At 36.4% G+C, this 24,147-nt stretch overlaps 1 protein-coding gene across 1 annotated transcript in view; it reads right to left on the reverse strand.

The window, feature by feature from the left end:
- Positions 1 to 24,147, reverse strand: part of ATP13A3 (ATPase 13A3) — an 80,038-nt gene that overhangs the window by 15,720 nt on the left and 40,171 nt on the right. The window contains exons 16-31 of the mRNA XM_055084601.1: positions 23,529 to 23,679; positions 20,787 to 20,903; positions 20,159 to 20,176; positions 19,863 to 20,016; positions 19,646 to 19,766; positions 14,682 to 14,806; positions 12,819 to 12,994; positions 12,186 to 12,308; positions 12,028 to 12,107; positions 11,235 to 11,277; positions 11,037 to 11,146; positions 10,629 to 10,725; positions 9,640 to 9,712; positions 7,820 to 7,997; positions 6,963 to 7,159; positions 1,378 to 1,466 (exon numbers count right to left, since the gene is read on the reverse strand). Of these exons, the coding sequence (XP_054940576.1) occupies positions 1,378 to 1,466; positions 6,963 to 7,159; positions 7,820 to 7,997; positions 9,640 to 9,712; positions 10,629 to 10,725; positions 11,037 to 11,146; positions 11,235 to 11,277; positions 12,028 to 12,107; positions 12,186 to 12,308; positions 12,819 to 12,994; positions 14,682 to 14,806; positions 19,646 to 19,766; positions 19,863 to 20,016; positions 20,159 to 20,176; positions 20,787 to 20,903; positions 23,529 to 23,679 (1,852 nt within the window). The remainder of the gene's footprint in view (positions 1 to 1,377; positions 1,467 to 6,962; positions 7,160 to 7,819; positions 7,998 to 9,639; positions 9,713 to 10,628; positions 10,726 to 11,036; positions 11,147 to 11,234; positions 11,278 to 12,027; positions 12,108 to 12,185; positions 12,309 to 12,818; positions 12,995 to 14,681; positions 14,807 to 19,645; positions 19,767 to 19,862; positions 20,017 to 20,158; positions 20,177 to 20,786; positions 20,904 to 23,528; positions 23,680 to 24,147) is intronic.

Genomic DNA, 24,147 nt, shown 5'->3' on the forward strand with positions numbered 1-24,147 from the left:
AAAGTCATATCACACTTTACACCCACTAGACAAACATTGGCAAAGATGTGGAACAAAAGATCTCACACACTGATGGAAGTATAAATTGGTATAATCACTTTGGAAAACAACTGGAACCTCAGAAAGCTAAAGAGGACATGCTCAAACTTATATTAGAACACACCAGAAGACCGTCTGCCCTAGTGATATGCCAAGGTAGGGCAGGTGGTAATGGAAGGAGTATTTTACCACTGACATTGTTTAGAATTCCCATGACAAGGTGATATTTCTAGCAGATGGACGTTTAGTGGGCTTTACTGCTGGTTTTAAATTCTCAACAGCATTGTACCACCCCCTTGCTGCTTGTACTTGGGATGAACTCTTTGATGTTACTCACTCCCTTACACTAAGAGACGTGTATAGAATGTTTACATCAGGACCATTAATTCAGGAAAAGTCTATAAACAATCCAGTTATTTACCATTGGAGAACTGAGAAGTGAATTATGGTATATTCCTATAACGGAATACTATATAGAATGAAAATAAAATGCATGCAGCATCATAGTAAGGCTTTTGGGAAAAAGCAAGTCACAGTAAAACAGCGATTACCAGATACCATTTTCATAAAGTTCAAAAGTAAGCAAAACTATCTTTTAAGACTTCATACATATATGGTATAGTGAAAAGTAAGACAATGAGGTAGTGGCTCCCTCTGGGTGTTTGGAGAAAGGTGCACAATAGAGCCTTACTGGTGTTGGTAATGCTACTTTTTTTAGATTACATATTGGACTCATAGGTATTATTTTATTGCTATTATGATTAACAACTTAAACGTGTATGCATATTCGTTTGTATAAAACATGTATTTCATCTTTCTTAAAGTTTTTAATGAGAACGAAAATAAAGAACTCAATGGACAGCATGTGATGAGGAAGCACATGCAGACTACTCAAGAAGTAGGTTGGTAAGGGACGGGTCAAATAATGGAATCAATGTTCTTGATTCCAAGACATTGACCAAGGGACACTTAATTTGTTTGTGGACAAAGGGAAATGGAACTAGAAGTAACGAACGAAGAAACAGGAAAGAAAAATATCAGGTAGAGTAAATAAAGCCTGCTGTTTTAATTATGCTCCCTTTGGGTTAATATAACTGGATCTTCGAAAATTAGGAAAGAGATCCTGGAAAAAAGAAACAAAGACAGTTTAGTTTCTTTCCCCAGTAACATAAGAGCAGAGGAGGGGGATAGATCTTAAGCCCTAGCGATCATCCCGAAGTCTCATTTGTCTATGTGATACTAATGTGTCATTTTCCACTACTGTCCTATTTACCACTGCTATCCCAGATCCTATTACTCCTCAGACAATCAGTAATAATTGATGTGCTTAAGCCTTACCTGAAGAATCTGGTCAATAGAGGCAACTGGATGCAACATGATGAATAATATGAAAACATACAAAATAATCAGAGACACAACAAAAAAATCTGAAACAGAAAGTAAAACAATTAAATTAGGGAGTTCCTTTAAATAAAAAGGCATATAATAACAACCGGTATACTGTCGATCTTAAATTTGGTTTTGAATACTTCTATTCAGGTTGATGAAGTATACAAAATGTGTGCTCTATGATATTTCCTAGAGTATGATACATCATGCAGGCCCAAAGGATTTATTTATGTAATGTGAAAATAATCAGCATTTATAAAAAATAAGAGACAGACCTTTATGGATATTTATTTGTGTATCTCACAGATAGATAGCTACTTTATAAGACAACCAAGCCAATCTACAATTCACAAACAGGAGACTAGACTACATATGGCAAAATTAGATTATCATTTAAAACATACATGCAAAGACAATTGGTTGTAAAAATGCTGATAACATTTATTCTCAGTATTAGTTATGTTATAGTCCTAAACAGAGGCACTCTAAGTTTAACGTTAAGTATATTTCTGTTAAGTGAATCCCACTTTTTCATTAATTTCCTTCATGAAAATATTTCCACAGAAAACGCTAGCTAAAACCCAGAAACTGAGTTGATCTGCTACTTTAAATGTGGGCTAACCCTGTGGCTTGCTGTGGTAGAGGGATGGTAAATTCCACCCATCAGCACTTTGTATCACTTTCCTAACTCAAAAACAAAACTCCCTGCTCACGACCATTTTGTTAACTGTGTACATACATGCATTCACATGCACATATACAAGCACACCCTTATGTAACAAGCCATGGGGGTGGAGGGGGCTCAGAAATAGTCTCAATTATATTGACAGACCCCAACTTTTCCCCCCTTTTTTCTTTGGTCTAGATATTTATTTCTAAGTTCCTATTTGAGGTTGGCTTCAAAACTCAAACTTTACTATGACCACATATAACCAAAACTTTATCATGAAGCCTTCAGATTGAGTAAAGAAGTTTAATATACTATTTACAGACAGTAAATGAAGGAAGGGGTCTCAATATTTTTAAATGTGGGAGTCATTTGTAAATTTGAAATTTGTTAATCCGTCAGTTGAAAACTATAGGCCAACAGTTATTATTCTATAGAAACAATACTGTGTTTTACATATATATATGTTTATTGTTTTATATATATATTTATTGTTCTAGAAGCTTAGACTGAAAGTTATACTAACATTCATGCCAAAAGTGGGGAAACTGTTTTACTATGAGCCACTGACCAACAGGATGAAAAATTTGGAACCCACTTAGATAAAAAAGGAATTTTTTTCTAGATTTTTATCTTTTCCAACATTCTACTAAATTGCAAACAGGATGGGACTTCCCTGGTGGTCCAGTGGTTAAGACTGCACTTCCACTGCAGGGGGCACGGGTTTGATCCCTGGTCAGGGAACTAAGATCCCGCATGCTGTGCGGGGCAGCCAAAAAATAAAAATTAAAATTAAAATTTCACCAAAAAAATAAAAATAAATTTCAAACAGGGGATACAACATTCTATTCAATAAATGCAGCAATGAAAGTAATACATGTTATATAGCCATTCAAATATCTATATAGTCAATTAAAGTGTTCGGAAAGTGCTAGTTAGAAGTACACTAACACACACACACAAAAAGATTAAATCAGAAAAAGAACCAAAAAAAAAAGTCAGAATATAAATCCCAAAGAGAGACAGAGAGACAGAAAAGGTTTTGGGGCTTCCCTGGTGGCACAGTGGTTGGGAGTCCACCTGCCGATGCAGGGGACACAGGTTCGTGCCCCGGTCCGGGAGGATCCCACATGCCGCGGAGCGGCTGGGCCCGTGAGCCATGGCCGCTGGGCCTGCGCGTCCGGAGCCTGTGCTCCGCAACAGGAGAGGCCACAACAGTGAGAGGCCCGCGTACCGCAAAAAAAAAAAAAAAAAAAAAAGTTTTGTTTCAATAAAGTAATAGCCCATATTGAATGTTTTTCAAATCCTATTGCATTTTTATAACGATAAGCAAAACCAGACTTGCAATCTAGTCCTGACATGTTACCAGAAAAAAAAATTTTTTTTACTCAAGCTCAGAAACTTCTTACATCTACCTCAACAGTATTTCTCAACTCTTCATCTGTCCTTCTCCTATAACCACCCCCTTTGATCACACCTCTAAAAATCTGCCAAGATTTCCATTTGAAGGAAAAAATAAATAATTGAATCTTTCGTTTTTTTAGCCAGGGGAGAAAAAGAGGCACTATTCAAACGAATCTGACAGGGGAGGTGGATGGCTGGCACATTTAGATAACCACCAAAATGAAAAAAAATCAGTAAGGATTTCAACCAAGAATGGAAAAGTCAGGGATTCATCTTGGAGAGGTATGAGTTTCTAGCAGACTGTGCTTTCAACTCCGAGATTCTCCTGGCATGGTCAGTGATTCCTTAGTGATCGTACTGAAGTGCAAGGAATGCTCTTCACCAGAAGACAGCTATCAAAACAAACTCTGTGTTGGTGGTGACTGGCAGCTGAGGGAGAATGTTCCACAAGTTAAAGAATTAGCTTCTATTTCAGATGCTGCCACAAAGCTATGTGAACATCAACGAGTTATTCACAGTCAAATCATTTTAACTATAAAATGGGGATATGGTGAGGATCCTGGAGGAAACAGTAGATTTAAGTTATTATTACATACATCCCAGCTATGGCATCACAGAATTGTTCTTCTAATGATACCAGTTCCTTTTGATGGAATATGGCATCAAAATAAGGCACCATAAAGGATTTCCTTCATATTCCCCTTAGTTAAGTGACTCAAAAATAAAAACCTACATAGAGTTAATAAATCCACAATACTTGTCCATGGCTCTGATATATACCTCTCTTGTTCCTTCCTCAAAAACACTAACCGGGACTGCCTGATCTATAACACAGATTTCAAGTCTTTCGTACTCCTATTCCCTCCTTCCTTACTCAGTTACTTGTCTTTCAAAGGCCACCTTATTCTGCAGGGCCTCTAGGTATCTGCTCCAACCAATTCAGGCATGGCAGATGAACAGGCAAAAGATACATAGGCCTTAACAGGAAGGATACTGGCATGTCAGTAATAATGCCTTCATAAACTGAGAAAGAACCTGGATTTCACAAGCAGTAAATTATAGGGATCAAGTAAAAAAAACTGTAGCAAAAATTGAAGCCAGATCTCAAGAAATCACATCTAGTCAAGAGAGAGTGTTAGAACTAAGTCCATATGATCATGGCCCCTGAAATGATAGCATAGTCAAACAAGAAAATATAACTGGGCTAAGCTAAAGTTAAAAATGGGTAACCACAGGCTGAAATAAGGTTTTACTTAGATTCAAACTGAACCACTAGAAGACAGCAAAAAACTCTATAATGCCTTAAATACCTAAGATTGAGGTTAATTCTTAAAAATAATCACCTCAAGATAGACTGAATACATTACACTGTTTAGATATTGAGAAGAGCAACTAGCAGGTCCCAGTGAAGACCTGTTAACTGTCTATTGTGCAGGACAAAAGGAAAGGCTAATTAATGTCAGCTCTAAGAAAGCCTTAACCTTTTCCCCACTCTTTTCCATCTATATTTATACTTTACATTGTATATCACTTTATACAGTAATAATTTCTGTCATTTCTTACTTTCTTCTCTACTTTCCCTTCTTTACTACATTCTAAGATCAGGGGACTTCAATGACAGAAAGACAGACAGACAGGATGTGAAAATCAGCAAAGTATGTATATGTTGACTTTCCTGTTCCTACTGTATTTTCCAGGAGGCATGTTTTAATGGCAGCACGCACTTCTGTATGCACTGACAGACATGCACAAGCTGCTTATAGTAAGGACAAAGGTTTTGTGGCTATATTTCTACTAAAATATAATTTTTAACACGTTTTTAAAAAAAGTCCATCAACAATTGAGTGTATTTAAATCAATTTGAAATTAAATAGGAAATCAAAATATTTGAGCCTTTAATTTTTTGGGAAGTTTTCCAAAATAATATAAAAGCTGTGTTTAAAAAATAGGCAACTAGGCTTCCCTGGTGGCGCAGTGGTTGCGCGTCCGCCTGCCGATGCAGGGGAACCGGGTTCGCGCCCCGGTCTGGGAGGATCCCACATGCCGCGGAGCGGCTGGGCCCGTGAGCCACGGCGCCACAACAGTGAGAGGCCCGCGTACCAGAAAAAAAAAAAAAAAAAAAAATAGGCAACTAATAGTCTCTCTCTTTTTCTTAATTGGAGAAGTATGGATAGGGTGGATTTACTTAGACCTCTAAATTAACTTTCCTGGTGCAGCTTGTCTTACTTATTATCAACCAGTCTGAACGCCAGTTTTCTTCATGTAAAGAAAGTTTTGTTCTTTGATAGATGTTTTAGCTACCCCTGGGCACGCTCAATATTTCCTTAAAATTTAAAAATATTGAACTAAAAATAATAATTAAGGTTGATATACATGTTTTAAGTTCACCTTATAATAAGGTAACTTAAGTTATGAAGTTCTCTTAAAAGTACAGTGATAAACCTTCTATTCAAGGCTTTTTGTCCCCCATGGTTTTAATGACTCTCAGTAATACAGCCTCCATTTATTAGATAAGAAATATCAGTTCTTTTTTAAAAAAAGAAAAAACAGATTTCAATTATTATCAGCACTTATATTTTTAAACAGTCTTACCTGTCTAAAATATAAAGTAATAAAATCTTCCCTACAAACCAGAGGGTAGAAGTAAAGACTAAATAAGAAAACATATGTGAATATGCTTTGTTAACTCTAACATGAGATAGAGATATGAGTAGTTATCACCCCTGTATCACACCAAAACCTGTGGCCTGACATTCTGCCAACTAGAACACTGGCATTTCTTTACAGCAAAAGAATAACTACTACTCATCCCAAGATACTGCAAAAGTCTACAGTTTTATGTGAAAAAAAATTTAAGTTATTCCATATATTAATTAGTACAGTCTCCAATTTTTAAAACCAGCAATTTACATATAGTGAATAATTTTTTCCCCCAAAACTCTTAATTGTGATCAATCAAAATGCTATCTCCTATTGCCACAGGCAGACAAGCTTACATAGGCACAAGCCTCCATTCTATTGGCCCCTTCTGTGGTGGATGCAAAGGTGACAGAAATGAAGAATTTCCAGGTGAATACTGGCTGGAACAGTATCAAAAATGAGAAAAGACAGCTGGTGTTATGCAGACCACCCAGAAGGAAAGTATAATACCCACTGTTCCAACTGAGGAACCTCTGTTCCTGCTTCTAATTCTAACTCTCCTTGCAATGGGCTGTAAAAATAAAAGTTGGAGCCAGAAGTAATAGCATGTGAAAACCAGGAATGTTTAGAACTGCTGGCTTTAATTTTAAACTTAGGGTGGCAGCTACCATGAAAATAAAACAAGACAGTAAACATCTAAATCACTAGGTTCATTCTATTTGTGAAGATCTATTTTACTTTGAAAGGACAGTTTTAACTCTACTCTTGCATTACTTTTAAAGAAGGGAAGCAGGATGGGAATCACAATAAATGCCAAACTTACAATTCTTGTAGCAAGGTTGCCTGAAGGGTTTTCCTTTTGAAAAGGCAATTGCCACTATGAGGTACTGAAAACTGGAGATAAAAAACACTGTGGTATTTTCATAATTTTCTATATTATGTCTATCAGGATTGGTTTCATTGTACAAATGTGAAGAATTCCCATATAGGCTTCCTGTTGTATTAAAAGCTTCCTGTGTACTAAAACACACACAAAAGATTTTATATTAGTAAACACAATATGTTTCCCAAAGGAAACCAGTTTTCCTTTCTAGTCACATTCCAATTTAAAAATTACAAGAAAGTAAGAAACTTCATTAATTAATAAGCCTCTCTTACTTAACCCTTTCCCCATTCTTTAAATTTGGGGAGTAATATTAGCATAGTAAAGGTAAACAGACCTTGTGTTTACCTATGTGTAATTAATTAAAATAATGTTATCATAATTTGTGAACTGGAAAACACTCCGCCCATAAACAAATAAAAGACCCACTTAATATCTTTACTTAAATTTTTTTAGGTTTTAAATGTCATTTCCCAAACTGGGGATAGAGAAGTTAGGAACACAAACATTCTGTGTTTAGAAGAGACCTTAGTGATTAATTTCAACTTTCTTATTTTACAGATAAGGAAAGCAAGGCTCAGCAGCAAATTAAGAAACTGGTCCAATGTCCCCATCTTGGTAGTGATTATTAGGAACTGGCCTGACCACTTTTCTACAGATAAAGTCAAATACAGGCCAAATTATTTAAGTGCTTAGTCAAGCTGCATGCAATTTTTACATAAATTTTAAACTTATTTTTGCATGCATATATATTACATACATTTTACACATACTTTTTAATGGATTGACCAACTTACTCTGAATGTGGATGCGATTCCTTATACCACGTCTGCTGCTTGACCCAAAAAAACCCCAAAGATTGAAATCCAATGCAGATGATAATCTGAGACAAGACGGAGAAGAGAAGGGCCCCAGATATAAGACCTGAAGGTGGTCTTTGTGCCACAAGTTCCTTCCAGGCAGGATTTAAACTCACTATGTTGAGATGAAAGAGAGGAAAGGTTTAATCTAAATTCATCTGTCAGATTCATTTAGGAACATTTAGGAAAAAAAAACCTGTTTTTCTCTAACAAATATTTAGCATGAAAAATGTCCAAAAAACAAGCCAGATGCTATACATATCTAAATCATCTGTAAAAGTAAACAATTTAGGCTTTTTCAAAAATGGCTCAGGAGTACTTTTTACAATGGTCTATTGACATTCAAAGGAAACACTAGTACAAGTAAAAAGAATAGTAAATATTAGCATATATCATCACCACCCTTGTATGTTTATTTCTGAATCTTTAATTGCAAAGCTACAGTTAAAATAATACAATTTCCTCCCCTTAAGAAGATATTAATAAAGGTTTGAAGCCATATAAACATAACAGTAACATTAAAAAAAAGGCTCTGATCGCTTATTAAGGTGGTCCACCAAGTTTCTCCACTGTAGCGTTTCTATTTTTCTCTTTGTAATTAGTAAGTAATTTGTAGAAAGATACTAAGACTGTGTAAAAATCCTGTTCCTTATCAACTTTCATTCAATAGTTGTAGCATCCACTAAAGACTGTCAAACTCAGTGGTTCTCAACCAAAGTGATTTTGGCCCCCAGAGAACATCTGGCAATGTCTGGAGGTATTTCTGGGTGTCACAAATGGGGGAGTGTTACCGGCATCCAGTGGGTAGAGGCCAGAGATACTGGTAAGCACCCTATGACACACACAATAGTCCCCCACAGTGAAGACGTAGCCGGCCTAAGATGTCAGTAAGACAAGGGTCTTTCCATAGTATAAGCCAATCATACTTTCTGTATTATTAGTTAGCATTTTACTGTAAGGAAGAGCTTTCCTTTCTCTCCCAATCACGTATTTATTTCCAGTATGGACTTAATGAATTTTCATTTGATTAAATAGATCATATCTCATTACCATTATTATTTATTTTGATGTTAACATCACCAATACTGAAATAAATCAACATCTTGTCTCCTTATATGATGTACTCAGGAGGACACAGCATCACTTCTTTGGTATTCCTGCCAAGAATGCATAGCCTGAGTCTAATGAGAATATATCAGACAAACTCGGATAACTGGATTATCTTCTTTCATAAATGTCAACGTCAAGAAGTCCCCCCCCAAAAGGCTGACATACTATTCTGGATTAAAGATGACAAAAGAGATATGATAACTAAATGAAATTTATGAGCCTAGACTAGATCCTGGGCTAGGGGACTAGGGGGGGAAATAGGTATAAGGGACCTTATTGGAACACATAACAAAACCTGAATATGGGTATGGATTAGGTAAAATTGTATCAGTGTTAAATTTCTTGATCATTATAACTGTGTTTAGCTGTATAAGAAAATGACTTTGTTTAGGGCAATATATACTAAAACATTCAGAGGCAAAGGGTCATGATAACATAAATGTATTCTCAAATATTTCAGAAAAAAATGGAGAAAGAATAAAACAAATGGGGCAAAATATAAACAACCACTAATAAAAGAACATACTTACAGGGAAAATGGAGAGATATGCACTGTGTTACAACTGTTCATGTAAATTTACCAAAGTTTAATAAGCCATATCAGAATTTCATATGCTTTAAAAACAATAACAAAGCAAAATACTCACTTGTAAATACCACTACCAAAATGATTGCCAGATCAATGAAGAGAAACTGGAAGTCTCCTAGGTTACTTAAGATCTAGAGAAGGGATTTTTTTTTTAATAGTTAGTGTTCAGGAACTATTTTTATAGCACCACTTTTATACCATTTCCCCCTGGTTTTATTAGATTTTTCCTCCCTGGTTTTAAATGACAACGTCAAAATGACACTTGGACATGCTTAAAAATTGAACAGGTTTGCCTTTAAGTTAGTGAAATATAACATATTTGCAAAATTCAATTTAATTTATTAGTATAAAAAGTAGGTCCAAAAAATTCATTCAATAAAAACTTTAAAAGTTTTTTGGCAAAAAGAAAACACAAACCTCTACTCACAAAATTTGAACATTCTTGAAAATTAGTATCCTGAAGCTTCCTAAATATCTAACACCACCCCTCCTGATACTTTCCACAAATGGTAAAAGGGGATAGTTTCACAAAGACTGCTTGGGATCTCACCAATGTTCATTTAGAGAAAAATCTAAAGTGAGATCACTTCAACTACAAAATCTATGGAGTACCTAGGGATATCACTGGTTTATTTTATACAAGCCCTAAAAGTCCTAAAACTACAGCTGAAACATCTTTTCTCATCTGGCCTTTCTTTATAAATGTATAGCAAAGTTAACTGCAATTCTAAAGTATGTCACAGCTTGACATTTTGAAGAGTTCTTAAAAAGATGTCCAATCTGCACTAAAGGCAAAAAAAGAATACAATCATCTTTCATTCACAAGGCTGAATCCACAGTTGTTGGCCTTAAGCAAAAAGCTATTCCAGATTAATGAGATTTTCAATTTGCTACTCGAAATATAGTAAACTAAAGGAACATTTACAGATGCTAGTTATTTAAGTTCCACAATTAATGGATGCATTCAACTGAAACATGTATGCTCAATATCTCAATTTAAATGTCTTAACACTAAATACCATCTCTGTTAGCAATGTCACTACTCACAGAATACAGTAGAGTAACACTGAAGTACTGTATAATGCTGTACAAAGCCATAAATTTAAACACACAGAAGGAAGTCATTAAAGCAGCACGGCCTTCCCTGTGAAAACAAATGTTGGCATGTGAACAGAAGTATTCTAAATGCCTCCTCCAAACCACAATTATATCTTGACAGATGAACATCAACATTCAACCATTACAACAAAGCACTTTTCTACCAAAAGAACTCAGCCAAAGCAGAACTGGAAGAAATGAGGAGTAGCAATCAATCTGTTGCTAAAGAGTTACAGATCAAATACACTAACATACCATTAAAACAAATTCAAATTACTTTCTATGACTTTTTTTTTTTTTCTATATTCTTAGAGCAAGCTACAAAAAGATAATGGGAAGTTTTTCAATGTATACTACCTGATAAGGTTTGGCACACAGGAAATACTAGGAGTTTTGGAGGTAAAGGGAGATGCCACCGAAGCCTCGAGCTCTGATAAGGAAATGCCTCCATGTGCCCTCTTCAGAGCCTAATGGTTTGAAGAATAAAATTACTTGCGTTTTGTGCATGTGATTTAGGCCACAGAAAGAACTACAAATCACAGAATCTATACTTACACCACAATCATTTGCACCATCACCGCACATCCCAACAAAGTAACTAAGAAACAAAAATTATGTTAAGATTTTGATTAATTTCTAAAAACATACAACTTTTAACTTAAGATTTCCTCCAGCACAGTATTCTGAAGAGCTGACAGACCCAGATTCCCCCAGTGGGACTAATGAATCTTTTCATTACAATGACCACAGGCATGCTGCTTTGCGAACAGAACCAGCCTGCAAGTCAAATGACCTGGGTCACTGCTCCAGTACTGTCACAAGATGGGCAACCATCAGTTTATCATTTTGGCATCTCAGTTTCTTATCTTTAGAGCAAAGATTGGGCCTGCCTAGTCTTTAGTACACTTACTTTTAAGGCTATCAGTAAAGATTTCTCCCTTAAAAACTTGAAACATAGTTACTAGAAGTGTAACATCACTTCTATCATTCAAGAGTGAATGAACTCTACCTCATGGATATCACCTAGAAAAGGAATGGTGGATATTGTACTTTACCTAAATAAATAAGCGGATGAACCTCTTTTAAAGAGGCACTTACCTATCTTACAGGTGACAAGTTTATATACATGAAATATTAGTTACATTTCTGGTTTTGAAAACAAAACTACAATTCATAAAAAATTAAAAAACAAAAACAGGGAATTCCCTGGCAATCCAGTGGTTAGAACACTGTGCTTCCACTGCAGGGGGCACGGGTTCGATCCCTGGTCAGGGAACTAAGATCCCACATGCCTCGCAGCAGGGCCCCCAAAAAAACCAAAACCAAAACAAAATCCACCAATACTTACTCTACATTTTGCAATGCTTCTACTAACTGTGTCTTCTGATCGGGTGCCATACGAGCAAACACAGTGCCACGTAGCATCAACTGGAAAAAATATAAATTTCTTTAAAATACTGTTCACAGTGTATTCATATGAACACATACATAACCCAAATCACTAACCTTAGGAACAAGGTCTTGAAAATGTTCCAGTATCACCGAAAAGGATTTTCCATTCATTGCAAAGTGATAACGAGTTACCTGAAGATCCTCTAAGTTTTCATGGACCAATTTAATTGGAATAGCCTGTGTATAAGACATTCAGAACAATATTGAGCTAAACCAAGTAACACAATCCTATTTTAAATATATTTGATCCAAAACTAAATTCTTTCATTTGATGTTTTACACAAGACAACTGAATGTTTAACATTTATTGAAAGTAAAAGAAAATTCAGTTTTAAGGTAATCTGTCTATATTGTTTATTTAAAAAATAAAACTTAAGGAAGGCTAAATATCAGCTTTGGTTTGAAATGATCCATGAGCTAAATATTATGGATCACTTGCATCATTTACCACTACTTTTAAAATAGGATAAATATTTGGGATTCTTATACTTTAAAACTGCGCTTCTCAACTTTGGCTAAATATCAAAATTTAAACACTGAGAGACCTGCATCTGCCCCAGTCCTAATGAATCAGAGTGCTCTGAGGAGATGGCTCAGGCTTCTGTTTTTGTTGTGTTTTTAATGCACATTTTTCAGAATAAATTAAAACAAGCAAGTTTTGTAAAAGAAAATTCTACTTGACATTACCTCCGAGTCAATTGCTGATGAATCACTACTTTGTGTTAGGGTGTCTGCATAATGCCAATTTATCTTGGCAACTTTCCCATCCTTTGGAGGTAATGCTTCAGCAATAATAACTTTATCCTGAGGTAGTATCATTCCACAGTCTCTGGCCACAGAGAGAGCAGTCAACATGTTGTCACCTAATTTTCAAAATATTGAAAATACATTAACATTACAACAGAAACATGAATGCATTAAACAACAAGTACTTACTGAGAATCTACTACAGTCCCCATTACTGGGCTGGGCAAAATGAAGTTAATGTATGGTCCTTACTCTTGGAGGTTAAAAATAATAAAATCAGGATATATACGTATATCAAAAGAAGCCTCAAATAATTCGAAAGCACATAGATACTAAATATTCAGAACATTCTCACCCACAATTTTTAAAGACAAATACAGTCTCAATCTTTTTGAGTCATGGACTAGTGGTACCCATTCAACGCCTAGCACAATGCTCAATCAATACTGTTGAAATAACCTGGGAGTGACTGGTAACCTGTACAAGAATATGAGAGTAGCATCACAGAAAAAAGTGAGTTACAAAAGCAAGATTACACAAAACAAAAAGATAAGCAAAGTAACAAGAATACAATCTTTACAAGATATAAAGAGAAGCAAGACAGACAACTTCTCAGTCACGAAAGGAAAGAACTAAAGACACTGTAAAGACAAGATCGAGAGAGGAAAATGCAGATGTACAGGAGAAGCAGGCAAAGGTCTGGGGAGCCCACTGCTACCAGAACGGAAGGGCACTATTGTCTCTTCCTTCAATTCCCACACACTACTTCCAAGCGTGTCTTCCTATGACCTGACAGATCCTCTTGGGACACAACGCCATATTCTGTCATGGCAGGAAAACAAGGGCCAGTGATACAGACAAAGTGCTCTGAAGCAGGATCATGAGAACCAAGAACTGCTGGGATGCTAATAAATTTGGTTACTTGAGCTATCTGGTAATAAGTATGGTATTAGATGGATCTCAGAGTCTAAAACATAAAAATCTACACAAGCCTTTTCCATATGTCTTACTGAACACGTAAATGCCATAAAGTGAATATCTTAAATCTGATTATTTGCTAAGAAAAAAACACTTTAAGAGCTGCCACAATTTCATACGACTAAGAAAGGAATTATCTAATATTATCCACAGTATGATAAACTGTTGATCATAACAGTATGATAAACACCAGAAGAATCATTTAGATGTAGCAGTCAAGAAAGAAACCAAAAAATGTCTCTTTTCACTGTTACACACAAACAATGATAAATGTACTATCTTATATATAAAAATATAATTATAACAAATATCTATTAATCATTTTCCACATATGTGGCACAGTTCTAAAAATTATAGACAATCTCAAAATAAGTAAATCATATTCTTAACCCTCAAGAATCTTATATTCTAATAGAGAAAACAAATCTACAAATAACTAACACAAGGCAGAGTAAAACAACTGCTATAAGAAATAGATGATTAAAGAGAGATAACAAAAAAAAGCACAGTTAAATATTTACAGTGTGCCTTTCACTACTGTATTATACTTATTATAAACAGATTTGCTAGACCTCCAAAGTGTATTGTAAAGTTGTCCTCTATCTTGGAAAAGTATTCAGAGCTGAAATAGGGCAATGTAAGATGGAGCAACTATATAATAAATTTAATTACCTGAGTTATAGGATAATAGTGTGGTATTAGATGGAGCTATATATCAACAGTAATAAGTATGCTTTTATAAGTAACTGATCATTCCTCAATATTAGATAACCTGAATTCTAAGAGTCACACTCGATTTTTTTGTGTCCTTTTATAAAGTCTAACCTGTGACCATGACAGTGCGAATGTTGGCTTTATGCAAATCTTCAAGTACTGCAGGGGTTTCTCGCTTTAATTTGTTCTGCATTATAATTAATCCCATAAAATCCATGTTGTTCTCAATGGCATCTCTGCAGAAAAAGAAATTTTAATATGATTTAGTCAAGAGAACAGGTATTTGTTCATTTTATGTTGATAAGGCAATTTAAAATAGTATAATTAATCCCCCCAAAAAATTGTTGTTGTTCTCAATGGCATCTCTGCAGAAAAAATTTTAATATAATGATTTAGTCAAGAGAACAGGTATTTGTTCATTTTATGTTGATAAGGCAATTTAAAATAGCCATAAATTATAAATTAAAACATTTTAGGGACTTCCCTGGTGGCGCAGTGGTTGCGCGTCCGCCTGCCGATGCAGGGGAACCGGGTTCGCGCCCCGGTCTGGGATTTATATGCTGAATAAACCATAAATGTATAAGTTTATGAGTTCGATCTCAATGAACTTAAATCTGAAAAAACAATTCCCAAGAAATACATTTTGAAATTAAATTTTACCCTTGAAACATGGGTATATAAAGATCCTTAGGAAATGTATATCTTTGTCTAAGACACTAAATACTTCTAGTACTAAGGAATATTCATCTTGTATCCTACCTACAAAATGAATGACCATAAAATATATCTATTTTTTACCGTTCCCCATCGAACATACTCTAATTTAAACGTTAAGAGAAAAGGAAAAACTGTACACAGGCACATTCAATAGTTATACTGGATTCATTATTAAGTCTTGGAGGAATTTTATAAAACTCTTGATCAAATTCTTGATGCTGGAAGTGTGATACAAAAACTATTAGCAGTCCAACAATGAGATCTACTCAGGATCCAGATGGGTCTTTTAGAATATTAATATTCAATAGTTATCAAGATGCTATTTCTTCAAATAGTTGATTATCTACTGTGCACCAAGTAGTACACTCGTCACTGGGAGGTCAAAGATGAAAAGGCACGATCTCTACTCTCAAGACCCTTTTGTGGGGAAACAGACATGCAAGCAAAGGGATCACACAAAAATAATATGTGCTTCAGCACTACAATGGAGATGAAGTCTGTTCAGTGACAGCTGCATTCTTAAAAAATCTAAAGCTATCAAAATTATATTACAGAAATATTCTTTTCAATGGTGAAAATGGGGTTTGAAGATAGGGACCAAAATTTCAGACTTGCAATAACCAAGTGGTTTTTCTACACAAAATGCAAAATAAGGGTGCTTAAGTAAACAGCGACAAAATCTTAACATCTTTGAAATTATGTAATTATACAACGGGTGGTAAAGATATTAAAGAATAGTTAGAAAACTTAATACGAATTATACTGCTGGTGGTAACAGGAGAAATAAGCCTTGAAACCTGAAAATGCATTTCAAAGCACAAAGCTGTACCAATGTGAAACTACTGGGTCAAAGCTCTGTAACCATTTCCCTGTCAGGTTCTAGTTTCTGGCTGCAGCTGGTTTCCTAACTCTCCTAGGAATGATACAGGTCATGGAAATCTTGCCATCTAGTTAATGAATAGTACAATATTCAATTCAAGATATACAGGTTCAAGCTGTAAGAGAAATGCCAAAACCTGTTCCTACAGGTAGAATGGAAACAGAGAAGATCTTGGTTGAAAGATGAGGAAGGGGAGTAAAGAGAGAGAAGGGTTAATAGGGAGGGTAGGGTATTCTGCGCAGACGGAACAGCCTGTCCAAGACACAGAAGGATGCCTGAAAGACAGGCTCAAGAACCATAGGCAACTCAATTCTCAGTCTTTAAGGTGGGGGAGGAGAGGTGGTAAAAGGCAAAGCCGTAGAGAAAGACAACCTTAATGTTCCCTTCCTAGGAATTAGGGTATATAATATTTTACATGTGTGGCTCCCAATCACACATATGCATCAGATCATTTGGTTGCCGCTGTCTTTTTTTTTTTTTTTTTGCTTAGAATAACAGAAGTATTAATACTTCAGGATTTAACCACTATCATATCATGTTATTTATACTATTTAAATTTGAACCTTATGCTCACATAGAAATATTTCTCTAGCCTGGATTCCTAGAACTGCACTTGCTGGGTTAAATTGTATAAGCAAGTTTAGATTTTGATAGGTACTATGCATGTTCTTTACAAATTTACAATAGTGCAGTAGCAGTATGTTGTTAAAATTTTCTCAAGCCTTATCTAACACTTGATATCATCAATCTTTTCAATTCTGTAAACCTTAAGAAAGAAGTCATGTCTTGCTGTGGTTTAATTCTGTAGTTCCCCAAGAACTGAAGTGTCTTATCACTTTCATGTGTTCAGTGGCCATTTGCATGTCTTCTTCTGATAATTATTTGTTTGAATCATTTACTTTTTTTTAAAACTAAGTATGTATGCTGTTGTTTATTTCCTGATTCATATTCTTGCTTGTGAACTCCGCCAGTAGATGATGGGGAGCTATTTATAAGAATTCCAGGTAGAAGACTAGTATTAGATTTGAATGTTAAAGAGCTCTCTGTAGACATAGTGTGGTACACAGATCAGATATAGGAAAGACTGGACTAAAGAGCTGAGTTCCTGAATTAGAGACAATGGCAGCGGGGCAGGGATGTGAGAAAAAAAGTCTATTTGATAGGCAGAATTAGCAGGATAGCCAATAAATATTTCTTTCTGCTTACAAAATGCTAGGTACCCCATGAAATACTCCTAAACAAAAGTGTTACCTTCAAAAGGTCAGTCTGTATCAGTTACAGTAAAAGTGACAATCCTTGAACGTGAAACCAATAGCTATAACTGGACATAAACGTGACACTGGTAATGGCCATCTGACCTTTGCGGGTGAGGGTGGGGGGTGTGTGGTTATTGTGACTTATGATACTTGGTTTCAGCTACTGGGCAAAAGCAAGTACAGGTGACCCTTAAACAACACAAGTTTGAACTGTGTGGGTCCACTTACACACAGATTTTTTTCAATAAATACTACAGTACTACAAGATCCACAGTTGAATCTGTGAGGCAGGTCCTGGAGCCAATCCCCTACAAATACCAAGGAATAACTGTAGATCACTGGGGAAAATAAACTTCTGCAGAATTATGTTTACCAAAAACATAATTATGTTCCTAAAACATGCCTGACACATAGTAGGCACTCAATAAATATCTAACAAATAAACTAAAAGTAGTTCCAGAGGGACTTCCCTGGTAGCTCAGTGGTTAAGAACCCACCTGCCAACGCAGGGGACACGGGTTCGAACTCTGGTCTGGGAAGATCCCACATGCCGCGGAGTAACAAACCCTGTTCGCACAACTACTGAGCCTGCGCTCTAGAGCCCGCAAGCCACCACTACTGAGCCCGTGTGCCTAGAGCCTGTGCTCCCCAACAAGAGAAGCCACCACGATGAGAAGCCCGCACACCACAACGAAGAGTAGCCCCCGTTCGCCACAACTAGAGAAAGCCCGCGCACAGCAACGAAGACCCAACACAGCCAATAAATAAATAAATAAATAAATAAATTTTTAAAAGGTAAGGTAGCTTTTTTTTTTTTTTTCTTTGCAGTACGCGGGCCTCTCACTGTTGTGGCCTCTCCCGTTGCGGAGCACAGGCTGTGGACGCGCAGGCTCAGTGGCCATGGCTCACGGGCCCAGCCGCTCTGCGGCATGTGGGATCCTCCCAGACTGGGGCACAAACCCGTGTCCCCTGCATCAGCAGGCGGACTCTCAACCACTGCGCCACCAGGGAAGCCCGGCAAGGTAGCTTTAAAAAAATAAAATAAAAGTAGCTCCAGAGAGTTGTACTGTTATCTCAACTGCCTAAAACAAACATTGAACTGTTACATATTTGCATATATCCAATAAATATTTAATAAATAAATAGTAATTGAATATAAATTACTGTATAAAACTTTTATAAACATAAATGATGCCTTATTGGAAAAACTGTAGAAAAACTATTCATCAACCTTACCTGCTAATATTCTGCACTTTATGCCACGTCAGTTTTGACTCCAATTTTCTGTGTGCAAGGGCAATCACACGGAAGCCCTGTTTGGTGTAATTTTCTAAAACTTTTTCAAAATCAACAGGAACTTTTAAGAAGGAGAAAATAAAGGTCATTATTAGAATTGTGACTATAAGCTTACACAAATACCAGAATCTCACTCAAAGCCTAGCTGCTTCCTTACCTGTTTCAGGTTTACAAAGACCGGCAATGACCTCCGGTGCCCCTTTCACGTAGGCATCCATCTTCCTGTCCCCTAGCACCCTCGCAACCACACTCATACGTTGCAAAGCAGAAGAAAATGGGAACTGGCGAACAATTCCTATCTCATAAATAGCCTATGTAATTTCAAAAGATGCACAAACCATTTATTATTTTTTAAGAATTAAAACAGATATACAAGTATATCCGAAGAGTAGCCCCCGTTCGCCACAACTAGATAAAGCCCGCGCACAGCAACGAAGACCCAACACAGCCAATAAATAAATAAATAAATAAATAAATTTTTAAAAGGTAAGGTAGCTTTTTTTTTTTTTTCTTTGCAGTACGCGGGCCTCTCACTGTTGTGGCCTCTCCCGTTGCGGAGCACAGGCTGTGGACGCGCAGGCTCAGTGGCCATGGCTCACGGGCCCAGCCGCTCTGCGGCATGTGGGATCCTCCCAGACTGGGGCACAAACCCGTGTCCCCTGCATCAGCAGGCGGACTCTCAACCACTGCGCCACCAGGGAAGCCCGGCAAGGTAGCTTTAAAAAAATAAAATAAAAGTAGCTCCAGAGAGTTGTACTGTTATCTCAACTGCCTAAAACAAACATTGAACTGTTACATATTTGCATATATCCAATAAATATTTAATAAATAAATAGTAATTGAATATAAATTACTGTATAAAACTTTTATAAACATAAATGATGCCTTATTGGAAAAACTGTAGAAAAACTATTCATCAACCTTACCTGCTAATATTCTGCACTTTATGCCACGTCAGTTTTGACTCCAATTTTCTGTGTGCAAGGGCAATCACACGGAAGCCCTGTTTGGTGTAATTTTCTAAAACTTTTTCAAAATCAACAGGAACTTTTAAGAAGGAGAAAATAAAGGTCATTATTAGAATTGTGACTATAAGCTTACACAAATACCAGAATCTCACTCAAAGCCTAGCTGCTTCCTTACCTGTTTCAGGTTTACAAAGACCGGCAATGACCTCCGGTGCCCCTTTCACGTAGGCATCCATCTTCCTGTCCCCTAGCACCCTCGCAACCACACTCATACGTTGCAAAGCAGAAGAAAATGGGAACTGGCGAACAATTCCTATCTCATAAATAGCCTATGTAATTTCAAAAGATGCACAAACCATTTATTATTTTTTAAGAATTAAAACAGATATACAAGTATATCTACTATACCTCAATTTAAAAAAAATTTTTTTAAAGATATACTTAGGTAACAAGTAAACATTCTTCACTTACTGGAAGTTCAAACAGCTCCTAAAAATAAAACAAGACAAAAAGAATAAAGTAATAGCATAAATTAAGTCCATTAACACACTCAAGCTAAACAAATTTTAACTACACATCCACAAAACATTATTTGGAAAACAGTAAGGAATTCTGAATATTTCAAAGTAAGGTTTTAAGATTGCTTCTTTACCACCTCCCATTTCTTAAAAAAGTATATTCTTGAGTATTTTAAAACATTCTGCTATCCTAGAAATATTAAAATATTAAGTTCTAACATAAACTAATAGGAACATATTTAAAAATTAACCTAAAATTAAAGCCTTTCACATATTCTTTGTATTAAGTCCCAGGAATACAGATGTAATTTAAAAGTCTTAACCACCATGCATCTAAATCACAAGGCACTAAGCCACTCAGTGAATAGGAAAAAAAGTAATAGTACTGAGAATTGAATCTCAATGTTTTACACAGAAGGCCTGCAACACACCAGGTGTAGTTTCTGATAAATGCAGTAAACATATTCATATCTCTATTAGAGTTAGAAAAAGTACATGTGACTTCATCTTCCAGCAATATTTTAAAATGAGGACAAAATGTGAGCACCAACAGTATTATCTAGCTTAAAACAATTCTGTACCATTTCTTGGTTTCCTGCAGGTGTAGATTCAGGAAGCAGCTGTTTTGGAGGACGAACCACAGTGGGCATAATTCGATTATGAAGTGCTGTTTCCTCTTCAGTTGCTTCTTCCAGAATCTGAAAGGAAAATATTCAAAGTATTGATTCATGAAATTCATAAATTCAATTCACTGGTTCCATTTTAAAATGAAACATTACGGCTATCTTCAGTTAAGTTAAAAAAGAAAAAAAGTAAAACAAAATATAAACAAAGCTAGTTAGTTAAAGTCCTAGCAACCCATGGGAGAGGGGAGGCAGAGGTTAGTAAAGAAATAGAGAAAAACTTCTCTAATTTTGCTCCTACAACCAGTTGGGTTTAAAGACTACCTCTGCAAGATACAGAAGGTCCTTGCAGTTCCAAAAATTGTCAGTCTATCATCCAGGGATTCCTTTCTGCTAACAGAAGAGGATTCAAAAATATGTGGAGCTCAGATACGGTTAGCAGAACCACTGGGTCAAGAGCACTCTGAGGAACAAAGATGTGAATTTAGTTTCCCAGCTTGAATATGTCTAATTAAAGTACTACTATCCTAACTCCTTGAAATTTAATTTTAAAATATTTCTGGTGAAAAATTCAATCAAAAACTTGTATTAAATACACACACATGACAAACAATAAACTAATTTGGCTCTATAAGTGAAGGAATCATCAATGGGAAAATGAAAGGGAAGAGAGCTGTGTCCAATTAGCCAATTTTACACAGTTCTTAAGAAACATTTTAAAACCTCTTAAATTGGGGTGCATCTTACATGGTATTAATCTAGTGCCCAGTAATGTAAAAACATTCCATAGATACTCTGGTAAGATCAAGCATCAAAGCATCTCAGAGTCAAAAAAGCATGCTATTATACAAACTTACTTATTTAGCCCACTTTTTAAAAGATTCACATACAGAACAAAAAATCTACTGAAAATCTATTCAGTTGGAGAACAGCTTTAGAGTATATCAGAGATGAATCAGCTGTACTTTGTTTTACTCCTTATAAATGAAGTGGGTCTCCTTTAAGGAATTAAATTTAATGAGTATTTATTGTGGGCTTTCAGAAAATGGCAGAGTACTTCTTCATTCATCTCCCTCCCTTTCAAAATACTAACAAAACACAAAAAAAGAAATAAACCTGTAAAAGTAAACAGAAAGCAAAGCAAGGAGAACTGAAACATATTGATGGATATAGCAATGAAGGAAATAGTAGCCCAGAATAAACACAAAAGGACATAAAGGAGAGGTGGGAACATTTCTTATCAGCCAGAATAGCTGAGCAAAGCAAAAAGAAACAAAAAAAAAAAACCCAAAAAAACCCAGGAGTCATGCTCTACAGATACGAACTACTTACCTGAGAGGAGGAAGGGCTGCTAATATGAGGGGCAGCATTCCAGAGTACTGCGCGTGCAAGCACTGGGGGAGTGGGTGGGGAAAGCAACCTAAAGACTACTCTGCTCCCCTGAAACTGAAGAATGCCTGCTGAAGGGGCCCCACCCTCAGTACACAACAGGCTCCGCCAGTCAGCCTTCCCATTCAGGGAAGACACTTCTCAGGCAAACAGACCAACATACATATGAACAAGGATGAAAACCTTGTTGCAGCTACCCAGAACTATCAAATCAGACCTTCATTCTTAAATATAAAAGTACCATCAAGATGCATAATGAAAACCAAAAGCATGAAGGAGATGTCAATGACACCTCAATTTTTTCTAAAAGCATAAAGGAGAAGATTAATATAGGAAGCGGGGGAAGAAAACCTGACCCAGAGAAAATTAAAAATTCAGAAGCAAGAAAGGAACTTTAAGAACAAACTATTATTACATCTATAAAAGAAAAACAGAGAAAACAAACCAGAGAACACAGGCGAGCACTCAGAAATTAAAATAATCAAGGACAAAACAAACAGAAAGAAGTGAACAGACAGAAACCTCTGCGCGTGTGTGTGTGTGCACGTGTGAGAGTAAGGACACAGGAAGTAGTACATGGATGGGGACAAATGAACACTGAAGACACATGCCCACTCTATACTTCTGCCCTATGGCCAACGAACTGTGTCACTGAGATCTTCTTACTGATTTAGACCTACTGCCTCAAGATACTGATACCTGCTTTCTCTTGTAAACATAAAGCAGGGCCCTGAGCAGGTCATCCTCTATTAAAGGTCATTTGAATGAGTCAATTTAACTAAAACAGACTTTTTAGACAATTATAAATATCTCTCCGGTGATGTATCTTTAGAAATTACAGGGCTTCCCTGGTGGCGCAGTGGATGGGAATCTGCCTGCCAATGCAGGGGACACGGGGTTCTATCCCTGGTCCGGCAAGATCCCACATGCCACGGAGCAACTAAGCCCGTGAGCCACAACTACTAAGCCTGCGCTCTGAAGCCCACGAGCCACAACTACTGAAGCCCTCACGCCTGGACCCTGTGCTCTGCAACAAGAGAAGCCGCCACGATGAGAAGCCCGCACACCGCAATGAAGAGTGGCCCCCGCTCGCCACAACTGGAGAAAGCCCGCGTGCAGCAACGAAGACCCAATGCAGCCAAAATAAATAAATTTTAAAAATAATAATAATTAAACAAAGAAATTACATAGTTCATTTTATGGTATAAGATAGACCATTGTCAAAACAACGTGAAGAAACAATTCTTCTGCAAGTTAATTTTTACTATTTTCCTAAAGTTAATTAATTGTACTTTAAAACACTGAACTTACCCATCCGATGGCTTCAAACATCTTCAAATCAAGTGGATCGCCAGAAAGCACTCCTTCAATTTTTGTAAGTGAATGACAAGTAGCCATACAAGCAACAAACTGAGACTTTACCAACATCTCATTGCAAACCTTTTCTTCTGGCAAAAGAAAACTATATAGAAAATGCACTGAATTAGGTTCATAAATCCCAAGACTGAAGACAATAGTCTAACAGGCCTTTTCAGGTTTTATTATTTTAAAAAGTAGAAATAAAATGTTTGCATTTATGCATGTATTAATTTTCACTATAGATTTTGACATTCAAAAACATTTTCTTCCATGAAAATTATTATACATGACTAAAATACAGTATTACCTTAGATTCTGAATAACTAGACCAGACATTAACAGTATAGAAAATACTACATACTAAACAATAATTAAAACTCCTGCCTATGGACACATGGCAAATTAGAACACATAAAAACTCTCTTGTAAAAACAAAATGAATGTGTAACGCATTACCTTTCAAATGTAAAACTGGGCTCGGGGCTTCCCTGGTGGCGCAGTGGTTGCGCGTCCGCCTGCCGATGCAGGGGAGCCGGGTTCGCGCCCCGGTCTGGGAGGGTCCCACATGCCG

The sequence above is a fragment of the Physeter macrocephalus genome, chromosome 1 (assembly GCF_002837175.3).
Source record: "Physeter macrocephalus isolate SW-GA chromosome 1, ASM283717v5, whole genome shotgun sequence".
Taxonomy (NCBI): Eukaryota; Metazoa; Chordata; class Mammalia; order Artiodactyla; family Physeteridae; genus Physeter; species Physeter macrocephalus.